Source organism: Centroberyx affinis, unplaced genomic scaffold, assembly GCF_046629955.1.
Source record: "Centroberyx affinis isolate AG114_WGS23_722 - 3 ecotype Tasmania unplaced genomic scaffold, CSIRO-AGI_Caff_v1 ptg001418l_1, whole genome shotgun sequence".
Taxonomy (NCBI): Eukaryota; Metazoa; Chordata; class Actinopteri; order Beryciformes; family Berycidae; genus Centroberyx; species Centroberyx affinis.
In genome coordinates this window covers 8,744-20,808 of record NW_027279895.1, presented here as the reverse complement: position 1 = coordinate 20,808, position 12,065 = coordinate 8,744, and the positions used below count along the sequence as shown (strand labels likewise).

The window sequence follows — 12,065 nt, the reverse complement described above, 5'->3', positions numbered from 1 at the left end:
GAAAAGGGAAAGAACGGAACCTTTTGGATTGGACTGATGCATGATGAGTGGGAGTGGGAGGACAGAAATTGCTCTACGTTCAGAGAGTGGACAAGTACATCAAAGGAGGGTAATTGCACAATTCTGAATGAGCTAGAAGGACCAACTGACAAACTATATCAACATGGCTGTGGCAATAGTGAAAAGGTACTTTGCTCCAAAGGTAAGCAATAAGTACTACATTAAAGAATGACAAAATGAATTGTTGGGAGAAACCAACTGCAGTTTTACAGTCAAGATCACCTCATTCAAAACAGTAACAAAACAGTAACAAAACTGACTGCATCTGTGACAAAGATTAGACCTAGACAAATGATGCTGAAGATCAAGCCCAAAACCAAGAATTAAATGAGTGTGACAGACTGAGAAAAGAAAGGTGTCCAAATCTTTCCAAATAACAATTCCTACATCATATAGTTTCCTATTGTAGTCCAAAAAGTGTAGTCTAGCTTGGCTAATTAGTAAAATAAATATACAGACAGTGCTCAAAATTAAAGATTTAGTGGTTGTTCATTTTCAACTCAAGAAAAATAATTTCATTTGAGCTCAAGAAATCTGATACCAGTATCAATATCAATATCAAGACCAAGAGAAGACCCAGACAAGGGTAATTACATGTGAGACCAAGACCCTGAGATTGTGGTCTTGGAAAACCATTATGCACAAAGTCATGAGTCAAATCATGAGTTTAAAGAACTTATGTTTCTGCCTGTAAGTTTTACTTCTGTTATTTTACTGGTTCCACTTCAGGCAGTGTGAGAATCAAAGTGATCAATCAAACTTTAACCTGGAAAGAGGCCTTTGACTACTGCATGAAGCACCACACAGCCCCTCTGTGGATCAACAATGCCTCTGACCAGGAGGCAGTCGAGCAATGGCTAAATCACACCAACACTTCCGGTCCACTGTGGCTCGGTCTGATGCAGAGTCGTCTGTTTGGCCTCTGGATCTGGGCCAGAGAGAGTAGTAGTGAAGTAGTGAAGTTCGAGAAATGGAAGAATGACACAGTGCCTGAGCTGCCTCTGTCCCACCACTGTGGGGCCATCGCCAGGGAGGATGACTACACGTGGAGTGACAAGGACTGTCGCCTCCCGCTACCTTTTCTTTGTGAGGAGGAAACTGCGTATACTGCAAACACTGAATGTACAAAATATTAGGGACATGACATACACTGATGAGGTGAATCCAGGTATTGATTCCCTTTATTAAATCCATACCAATCACAAAGGAGGAGATGTAGATAAAGAGAAGCAGACAAGTTAGAGAGGGATTTTTAAGCTTTGAGACAACTGAGATGTGGATTGCGCTACTCAATATCAGGAAGATGTACATTCAGTGTATACATACACACACAGTTTTGTCTTTCTCCTGAAATCACTTGGTTGAAAATAATCTGCAATTTTTGTGTTTGACGCTGTGATTCATATTCTGTTCACATTTTCCATTTCATTGGAATTCTTGCAATTGCTATAACTGTATTGCTGCATATAAATACATAATATCTAATTTTGTTCATACTTCATTTTATATTTATAGACTAATGTATTACAAAGGTGAATCAAAGGAACCCATTCTGAATTAATTCACTACTGTCAGACAGCCTGAAGCAATCGAGTTTGTTAAAAGAATCGCTCTTCCCATCACTAAAATGAACTTTAACTGACACTATATTTTACTGTATAAAATGGATAGATCCATACAGTAGAGTTGTGGAAATGAACTCCTCATTTATTTTGACAATTTTTGTGATAAATCCCAATGTGTTACTTTATACAGTATGATCAGTCATTCCTGCTCAATCAAGGTAAATATGTTTGCATGAAATTCCACATGGACCCAATTCAACCTGTCATAAGACATTATCATTTTTACCTGTAACCTAAGACCAACTATTACAGTTTGTAGCATTTAACAGTTGTAATAATCATGAAGAGGTCAACAAATAAATTCAGAATGAGATTTTTTTTGTGTGCATTCTTTGTGCATTTGTTTGCTTTATTTGTGGGTTGTTTCGTTCCTGTTTCCTGGTTCCTGGTTCCTGGTTGAAGTTGGGGGTCATTTCATAATAAGATGCTTATATAGATATGGTCTGATACAGTACATGTAGTCGGAGTCACAGTGCCATTCTGCAGGACAGCACCCACCTCTGTGGATCAGGTAAGAACACACTATAGCTTTAAAAAACCACTGTGAAAACCTGATTTTGGATGTGGGTCAGGAAAATACATCAAATGTCCATGTAATTACAGCACTTTTTTTTTTTTTTTTACAGTGATCTGCCTGTTTTCTGTAAAATTTCTGGTTAACTAACCCAATTAATTTGCTCATTCGCAATCCAAGAGATTAAGGCTTTGATATGTAAGGATTGGAATCTCTACTCTGGACTAAGAAATGTGTTTCAATAAAAATCTCAAATATGCATTTTATTCTGATACTAGACTTGACAGCAATACCAGCCTGTGTACAACAAAAATAATTGTAATTAACTTAAATTATGTGAAAAAGAGACTTGACTACCAACAGTCTTTCATATCCATGGACCCACTACCACCTTGTAGTACATCCAGGAGTATTTTGTCAGCGTTGAGTCTCATAGTGTGAAACATCAATGTAATGTTTTTGAACAATGGGGATGGACATTTTCTGCATGTTTCTTTTTCCAATCACAGACCAAATAATAACATTTCAAAATGATATTTTTTGCAATGCTCAAGATATTCTAAAAACACACAACATGCACTTTTACTCCAAGTACATTTTAAATGAGCTACTTTTTACTTAAGTATATTTTTCTACACCAGCAATCTCACTTCTACTCAGGTAAAATATCAGCAAGTAACAGTATTTCTACTTGAGTAGGATATTTTGATGCTCTTTCCATCCGTGCAAAGTTTATTTCTGTATGTATTACACATTTCTGCACATATGTCTGTGCACTTGTTAGCATACAAGGAGAGCAGACCAGGATATTCAGGATGGAGTGGCAAAGGGACAATTCACAATCATTTTGAACCTTTAAACTTTCATCAATGCTGTTCTTTTTTTTTTTTTTTTTTGGGAGTCAGGAATACAAATCCCAAATTTTAGTCTGTGACCTGTGGTGTGCTCTTCCCAGGTTACATCGATATAGATAAAGCATAAGGTCGTTTTTACAAGCAGTATCAGTGCACAGGACGTTAAGTAACAGTAACAAGTAATTCAGATGTTAAAGGAATCTAACCCATAAATAGCTACCATAGAGGACTTCAGGCTATGCTGTCACAGAGCTACAGGGCCATCAGACAAACAGCACCATTCACAAACCACATAATCTAGACCTTCCAGGGTTGAGGTGTGACGACACCTCCAGAAGGCTCAACAGTAACAGGACATCAGAGTGTACGGGACCCACCCCCTCCACATCCGCCCGCAGCACACTGCATCACCGCTGTGCCACTGCTCCTTATCAGTGGCGGGTCCAGCCTCGAAAAATGCATATTTCTTTGATCCCCTTTGAAAGCCAACTGTGTGTTTCACAGTTAAATATTTTCATAAGCACAGTGAAATTTGTTAGCAACTTCAATTGATGTTCCTGAAGACATGAATTTTACCTGCAACATTGCAACACTGGGGAAGCCATCTACATCTCACCAGAGCTTTGTTTCTGAAACCAAATTAAAATGTAACCAAATAAACCAACTGGCTGAACCAGGAAGGCAACAGAAGTAAGCAGATGCATGTGGAAGCAGCAGACAACTTGAGACTAATAGCTGTATCAGTTGTTATATATCCAATCCATTTACAGAGGTGAATACAACAGAAACAGAAAATCCCATTCAAAATGTCTATATATTGTTCATGAATGCTCTTCGTTTAGTTCATCCAGATGGTATATAACTTAAATGAAAGGGCTAAGTGAGAAGACTAGTCATAAACTGAATGTGCACTTTATGTACAAATAAAAAGTATTCAAATTAAACAGTATACGTTCTGTTCAAACATTTTTAAATGAATTCTCTGCTCTAATAAATTACTTCGCTGAAGAGTAAGATTTCATATCACTTTGAATGTACTGAAGCCTACTTAGCTGTTGGATCATGGACCTTCTATAGGCTGTTTGCATACACAGCATAACCCAAATGCTATGCTAAGAAGTGGTCTAATGTCAAATACATGCACAACATGGAGTGTTGTAATATGTCATAATTACACAAAAACATATTTGATATATTTACTGGCTTAACTTCTGGGATTGCCCAGCCTTGTTTTTTAGAGGTGTGTGAGTATTTTTCAGCCCAGCAACTTGCAAAGTGATCTGTTGGAGTGCAAAACACCTTAGTAATGACAGCTTATCACCAAATATGTTGCTAAAAAAAAAAAAAAAAAAGAATCTCACGGATTATCACTTAAACAATAAAACCCATAAAAAATATCTCTACATGATACATCATACAAACAAACATTAAGAAAGTGCCAGTTGATAAAAGACACACACACACAAACACACACAAAAAAAGTTCACTGCAGGATACATTTTTTTTATTTATTCTTTTTAGGTGTATAGGTATGTTTCTTTCTCAAAATTACCTTTCTGATATTTCCCCCCCTTTTTCCTTAGGATCCCGATCAGCATACTGTCCCAACAGTCATTCACTGTGATTGTCATTCATCTCTGGATCTCAACCATCTTCTGACCTTGCTATTACCATGGAAATTACCATTGTGTTTCTGCTGTTGTGTTCAGGTAAGCCTAGACCAACAATTTACAGTCCCACCAAGACAGACAGCACCAGTTTAAATCCTGTGTTTTGGGAATACACTGTTGATGAGGCATATGAAAGGAAGCCGAGACTGAAAACAAGGCTAGAAAGCCAGTTGTGTATGAGTTATGTAGGCTATCATGTGGTGGCATAGCTGTGATAGCAGAAGTGGGTTGTCATAAACAGATGTCAGCTCAGTAATTGTATCACATAATTAAGCTTACTGCTGGTATAATTTGGTTTCTGAAGTTATGAGTGGACTGTTTCAAGCCAGCAGGGCCAACCGTCCCATTAGCCAATTGTTGGGACAATTGTAAGGTTAGAAATTATTGATAGTAATGTTCTGAACTAGGGCTGTCACGAAATCAAATTTTCAGGATATGATCATCATGAAAAGAATATCTGTAACATCAACACAATATTAACTTCTGTTATTGAGAACTAGTGAACAGAACAGAGTAGACTATTTTTTTTACTTTTACAACTACGCTTAAATTCAGAGGGAATGATTTTTAAAATGTTTAAAGTCTAACAAAAAAAAAAGTACAGTATGACTACAAACCTCCATAGTACAGATTTATTTAGTTGATTGTGGCCTTGTAAAGTCATGTTAGGACAAAACACAATACACGTGTAATTTAAAATGCTGGAATACGTTCGTCAATGCAGCACTGTGTCCCTGCACGCTGTTGTTACAGGATTTCTGAAAACAATGGGAGCCTATGACTTCCAGGAGGTAGAACAGACAGTAGCGGCTCCTGACTGGGCAAAATGCATTAGTGGCTTTAGACTTTCATGGGCAATAATGGTGAAAGGAAAAAGGAAAATTACACCGGTGATATCTTTTAGAAGAAAAAACAGAATATGGGTAATAACAAGATAAACTGCCCCTAAACGTGTCTGGTGGATGTTGGCCTTAATGCTACTTTAGTGGATAGACAAACACTAACTTTGCCACCAGCCAGTCTTGTCGCAGTCTGATATTAAGAGCTTGCTGGGTAGCTTACCTATATGGTCATTAGCTATGTTGTGCTGCGTGACACACTCTCAGCAGTGACTAGACTTTTAGGATGGTGGAGACAAATATGCCATGTTGCCATGTTCAACGCATTTCCCCCTTTGCTCGCAGCTTGGGCCCGACATTCCCTCCCATCAAGGATTCCATTTTATTTTGAAACCCGAAGAACTCCACACTACCAAGTGAACTATTTTAACTGGGGGATGAAAGCTCTCAGTATCTCCTGTCTCCTCAGATATTTTGGCAAATAGAAACCACAGATGGGCCTTTGGCATGTGTTGTACCAATACGGACGGGGGTGGGAACTGCAGGCAAGGCAGACAATAAAATATTTTTTTCTAGCCACCATATCTGGTATTAAAACCATTGAAATTAACAGAGATAGTGAATGAATCTATACCACCAAGTAAAACAAGCATGAAACTGCAGACATTTTTGGGTCAAAACGATTTTCCCAATTTGTTGTGAATTTAGTGTACAATTATTACATCTTTTAAAATTTAATATTAAGATATATTGTCAAAACTGTGAAATCATGACAGCCCTATTCTGAACCAGCGATAGGTCTAAGTATAGGTACAGAGTAATGTCAGTGAGTGTTAGTTCTGATTAGTGATAGATTGGTATATATACATATATGGGATATATGGGATTTTCTATTTAAATGTGTTGTATATTTTAAATTTATTCTATATTCAAATTGTATTTTTATAGTTTAGGTTTTTTTTATTCCTATTTTATTGTTTCTACTTGATGTACTTGAACTGTACATTCAAATTTTCCCTATTTTATCATGTACTCAGGTCTCACTTGCAAATGAGATCTCGATCTCAATGTGACTTCCTTATTAAATAAAGATTATATATATCTTATTTTTTTCCCAATCTCTCTTTTCAGCATGTTTCTACTTGGCATTACCATCAAGCCACCTGAGAGTGTTCTTTCTGGTGGAAAACAAGAATAGGACTGATGCATTGCAACTATGTAAAGATAAGAACTCCACCCTCACAACAGTGTATAAGGAGGATTTCCATTTTATAGGGAAACTTCTTATGCAAAAAAAAAAGTATCGTGTCTGGATTGGTCTTAGTCGCACTCGGGATAAAGTTACCACTTGGTCAGATGGTGTCCCTTTCACATTCAACGCCTCAGTTGTAACTCTGGGAATTGGAGACCAAATATGTGAAGCTATGGACAAGAACACATGGAAAGGTTTTAGCTGTTCAGACAGAATACCTTTCATGTGCTACAATAAGGGTAAGTTAATTTTTATTCATTTTTTTCAGTATTAAGAGTGTTATTAATTAGCCTAAATGTTGCACCTTTAAATGTTTTGCAAAACCTCCAAAGCCTTCCAAACCCTTCTTAAACATTACTTGTGCTTACTGGTTCAGATGTGGTTTGTAGCAGTAGTCCTAAAAGTTGAATATAAGTTGGATCAATCACACAGACACAGACACACACACACACACACACACTGACACAAGCACCTGCACACTCAAGAGCTAACAGTCACTGCCAAATAACATGACACTGCTGAATAACATGACAATCTTAAAGCAACCCAGTGGAAGTGTCTGCATCCTCGCACGCCAGAAGCCAATCACAGAGTTCAAAGTGATCTCACAGAATTTTGGGAAATGAGCACTAAGTCTGAAACGCAGACTACGTTTTGTGGACACAAATTATGTTAAGATTATATTCCACCACCACAAATTGGATTATGTGACAATAACACAGATTGGACACGCCATTTTCACCTAAAGTTAGCTAAAGTTTAGGCAAATAAAACAACTTTGGTTAATAAGGTATATATTTATAATAATGTTATAGCTAAAACAACAAGACTATACTCCTCTGCAGTGCAAAGCAGGCCTGTCCTGCACATTAAAGGTAGGCTAACAATTTATTGACCATGTCAGAAACTATCCATTCTTTTGCTATAGACAATGTGGGCAGGTCAGTGTTTTATTTTTCCCCACATTTGACACACACTGTATTTAATCCAAAGGGGATCCATGAACAAAATTATAGGTTAAAAAGGGGTATGTGAACCCAAAAAGTTAGAGAACTTATTTAAATATATAATGTTGTCATCAATAAATTAATTTTGCCATAAGGAAAATGCTATTTTAATTTCTTCTTATTTGAATGATGATGCCCATACAATATGACTCCAATCATTGGCTATATTACCGTTTTTCCTCTAATATTGGCCCGGGCCTTTATTTAACTCAACTGCAGAGGGTACCAGGCCTTTATTGGAAACAGGCTTATTAGAGACAGGCCTTTATTTCTAATTCCCTCTGTTTGATAAGTATATTTGCCCATATTTTAGTACGAAGCCTCTTTGTTTTCTGATCTGCTTCTGTTGGGGTTTGTTAAGTAGCCGTTTTGTTACTGCAATGCATTACCAATAATTACGGTAATCGACGATGGCATGCTCCAGAGACTTCCGCCGGCCGAGCCATCTTGTGGCATACTGCCATCTTGTGGCACTTGTACGTTACTGTAAACTACAGTTACATTATATAACAGGCACCAGGAGTTTACCGGTATCCACCGTTGTTTTTTCCCCGGCCTGTATTTGGGGCCGGCCTTTATTTGTTTGTGTCGACCACGGCCCCGGCCATTATCGGAGACCTGGCTTTTAATTGACTACCGGCCACTATTAGAGGAAATACGGTACTACAATAACAGTGTTGTTTAGTGGGTACAGTAGTTGTAGCGTTACAAGCTGGCTGACAAAAAAAGGTATGAATTACTGATTTCATTGATCCACAAATACATGCATAGTGAAGCTGCTAACAAAATATAACTGCTACCTTTATATTAGACCCCATTTACACCTGGAATTTATATGCATTCTCTTTGTCTGCAATCTGTCCTCATTGTGATCAGATCTAATTTTTTGCACAAAGATTATACCCTTACTTTCCATTGCGATATTTCTCTGTCATACTATTACCTGTTTCTAGTCGTGCCCCCATGTAATCCTTTCATAGTGGGAAAAGGTATTTATCTCTGTTTTCGTGCATGGAGAACATATTTGCACAATAAGACATTGTACAACGGTCTGTAGCATAGAGCTAGTTGAAACAGATGGAAAATTTAAAACTGTGCACACAGCCCATCTCAAATTGTGAGGACACTTATCTGTGCTCACTTTCTTGGCAAGTTTGTTCTCTCCAAGACAACTTGAGAAGATCTTTCTTTCAAGTACTTAAGTAATGACTTGGCATTCTTGGATTTGAGAAACACCAATTGAGGACCATAGCTGACTAATGTTAGGCGAAAGCTAACATCAGCTAATGCCATTTTGGAAAGAGTTGTATTTGGAAAGAGAGGCTGCTGTTTGTAAACATCTGGTTGGTCAGTACCTTTTCACAGAAGTTGTGTATCTTGCAGATAATTATTACTTTCTGGTTGAAAAGGAGTTGTAATGTAATGTAATGTTTTTGTTTTTTGCAGCTGATGAGTACATCCTGATAGAAAAGAAGAAGAATTGGTGTCAGGCTCAGAAGTACTGCAGGACACACTACACTGACCTGGTCAGCATCAGCAACCAAACACAGAATCAGGAAGTGATTCAAATGGGAAAGAACAGAACCTTTTGGATTGGACTGCTGCACGATGAGTGGGAGTGGGAGGACAAAAAGTGCTCTACTTTAAGAGATTGGCTGCTACCACCAAGCTCTCGACCAAGCCTAAACGGTTCAATCCTTGTCTCCTTGCAAAAAAATTCAAAATTGCAACCAAACAGAATGAGCAGTACAGCAAATGGACTTTGTTCCAAAGGTAAGCAATACTGTACAAAGCAAGTTTAAGGAGGAAAAAAGTCAGAATTTAAATGTATTAATAGTAAAAGCAGTGTTAAACTCATGAGGGCCTAATTTCATTGGTCTTTGCACTGTCTTATTACTTGCCTGTGCCAAAATGTGTGGGGGGAGGGGAGCGTCAAGTAGCGCAGTGCAATTCTGGAAGAAAAAATAATGCTTGGACCTGCTTTTCTCAGACCAAATCTGGACTGGACCACATCTGCACGTCTAGACTCTCCTCATCCATTACAAAACCGTCAGTGTGCAATGGCGGGGAGAACACTACGTTTAAATGGAATGAGAGGAGCTGATTTGATTGGCCATGATTTATTCCTCCTAATCTAACCTCTTTTATAACTGTGCCACAGGTGTGCCCCCGCTGCAGTAGCACATCTGGTCACGAAATTACCAAATATCTGTCGGTCTAAGTGTGCTATTTGTGCTTTGAACTGAGTTTTAACTGTTACAACTGTATTTCTGTTTAAGGTAATACGAGAATCAGAATGATCAATCAAACTTTAACCTGGGAAAAGGCCTTTGACTACTGCACGGAGAACCACAAAGTCCTTCTGTGGATCAACAGTCCCTCTGACCAGGAGGCAGTCGAGCAATGGCTAAATCACACCGGGGTGTCCGGTCCACTGTGGCTCGGTCTGAGGCAGAGTCGTCTGTTTGGCTTCTGGATCTGGGCCAATGAGAGTAGTAGTAAAGTAGTGGAGTACAACAAATGGAAGGATGGCACAGCGCCTGAGCTGCCTCTGTCCCACCACTGTGGGGCCATCGCCAAGGAGGATGATGACTACATGTGGAGTGACAAGGACTGTCGCCTCCAGCTACCTTTTCTTTGTGAGGAAGATATGAACTGATCCTCATACATTATCTCCATGCTTGGTCATGTGTTGATTCACTAATTGTGGGCTTCTCTGGAGTCTAAATATATTACAATCTTGCTGTGTTCCTGATAATTGTAAAATTTTGTTTCTTAGAAGCAAATCTAAAAGAATTGGGCCATTACAGTAAAACTTTGGTTGCCTATTGGTTTTTTTTTTGGTTTTTTTTGTCTTGGTCGGTTAAGGAAATCCATCCATGAATCCATAATCTATCCATGAATGAGAAGCCGACAAACGCGTTTTGCAAAGTTGCATCAAAATGGTAATATCATGCCATAAACTTGCACTCTTAATTATTGTTTTATGAAAACATGTGAGAATATATTTTTTTTCTACATTTTGCTGGGACCTTGTGTTGTGGATTAGAAAGGCTTACATTTTATGGACTTAGTTAACACTCTTTTCCAGAGTGACTTACAAGCCGGTGAGCTGGAAGGGGTTTAGTGTCTTGCTCAAGGATAGATAGACAGGCTTGATGGAGACACATTTGCTCTTACATTCATAGTTGTCTCTCACCACTAAGCCAGCCAGTCACACTGAAGTGACTATAATGTGTCACTAAAATGTCTACTGAGTGTCAGGTGATATAATAGAGTGAAAAGTAGCCTGAAATGTTTATTGTCTGGGTTAGGTTTAGACATAGGGTAATGTGTATAGGCCACCAGGCTGTCTGTCAAAGCACTGCTGTTTTGTAAGTCTTGGATGTAAAAACTTGATGAAATCTGATTTGTGTTGTTAGATGTAATAGCAGGTTATGAAAGTAGATTTAAAATTTTGGGTTGAATAGGATGAAAATCTTAACTATGCTTGGCATGCAACTTTCTATTCAGTTTTCAAATCATGTCTTTCATGTAATACCAATACTCTATTTAATAGTAATTTTATAAGCTGGTTATACCAGCTCCTATTTTGAAATGTGTTCTTATGGGGTTAGAAGGTTACAAGGTTAGAATGATGTGGATAATTATGTGTGACAATGAAACAAAAAATACAAGATTCTATTGTTTCACAAAAACAAAGAATACCATATTTGTTTATCTATCTATCTATCTATCTATCTATCTATCTATCTATCTATCTATGTAACTATCTATCAATCTATCTAGCTCCTTACCTAGGATGGGTGATTGGATACATCAGGGATCGGCGATGGACTAAATCCATCAGTGGAAATTCCTTTGCCGATTTTTTTGCTGATTTAAATTAGCTTGATAATTCGTAATTCAAAATGCGGTCTAGTGCAAGACTCTCAGGGTAGATAGAAAACATTAAGTGTGTGTGTTATTTATTAAGGTGTTTACGTTAGTCAGCCACTACCACCTTGACTAAGACATTTCCTGTGGGAAACACTGACACTGAAATGGGGAAGAAAAAACAAATTATTAAGTTATTTAGAGCCTGCACAGAGAGTAGCCTAAACACAGCCACAACCTAAGCACCGCAACACTTTTTCACTTTTTAATGTTTTTTTTTGTCTTGACTGCAAGGACTTACTATAAATTAAAATGTAAAAATAACCCCCTGTGCATTATCTAACCCTTAAGACTGTTAAGTATCATCA

The 12,065-nt window shown here is 37.9% G+C and overlaps 1 protein-coding gene across 1 annotated transcript; it reads left to right on the top strand.

Moving 5' to 3' along the window:
* The first annotated feature begins 2,173 nt into the window (after window positions 1-2,173).
* On the top strand, window positions 2,174-11,774 carry LOC139649986 (macrophage mannose receptor 1-like). The gene is made up of 5 exons (XM_071526508.1): window positions 2,174-2,196; window positions 4,637-4,762; window positions 6,694-7,053; window positions 9,268-9,594; window positions 10,101-11,774. Exons 2-5 carry the CDS (start codon window positions 4,726-4,728, stop codon window positions 10,478-10,480), a joined length of 1,104 nt encoding a protein of 367 aa, XP_071382609.1. The 5' UTR covers window positions 2,174-2,196; window positions 4,637-4,725; the 3' UTR covers window positions 10,481-11,774.
* The last annotated feature ends 291 nt before the right edge of the window (window positions 11,775-12,065 follow it).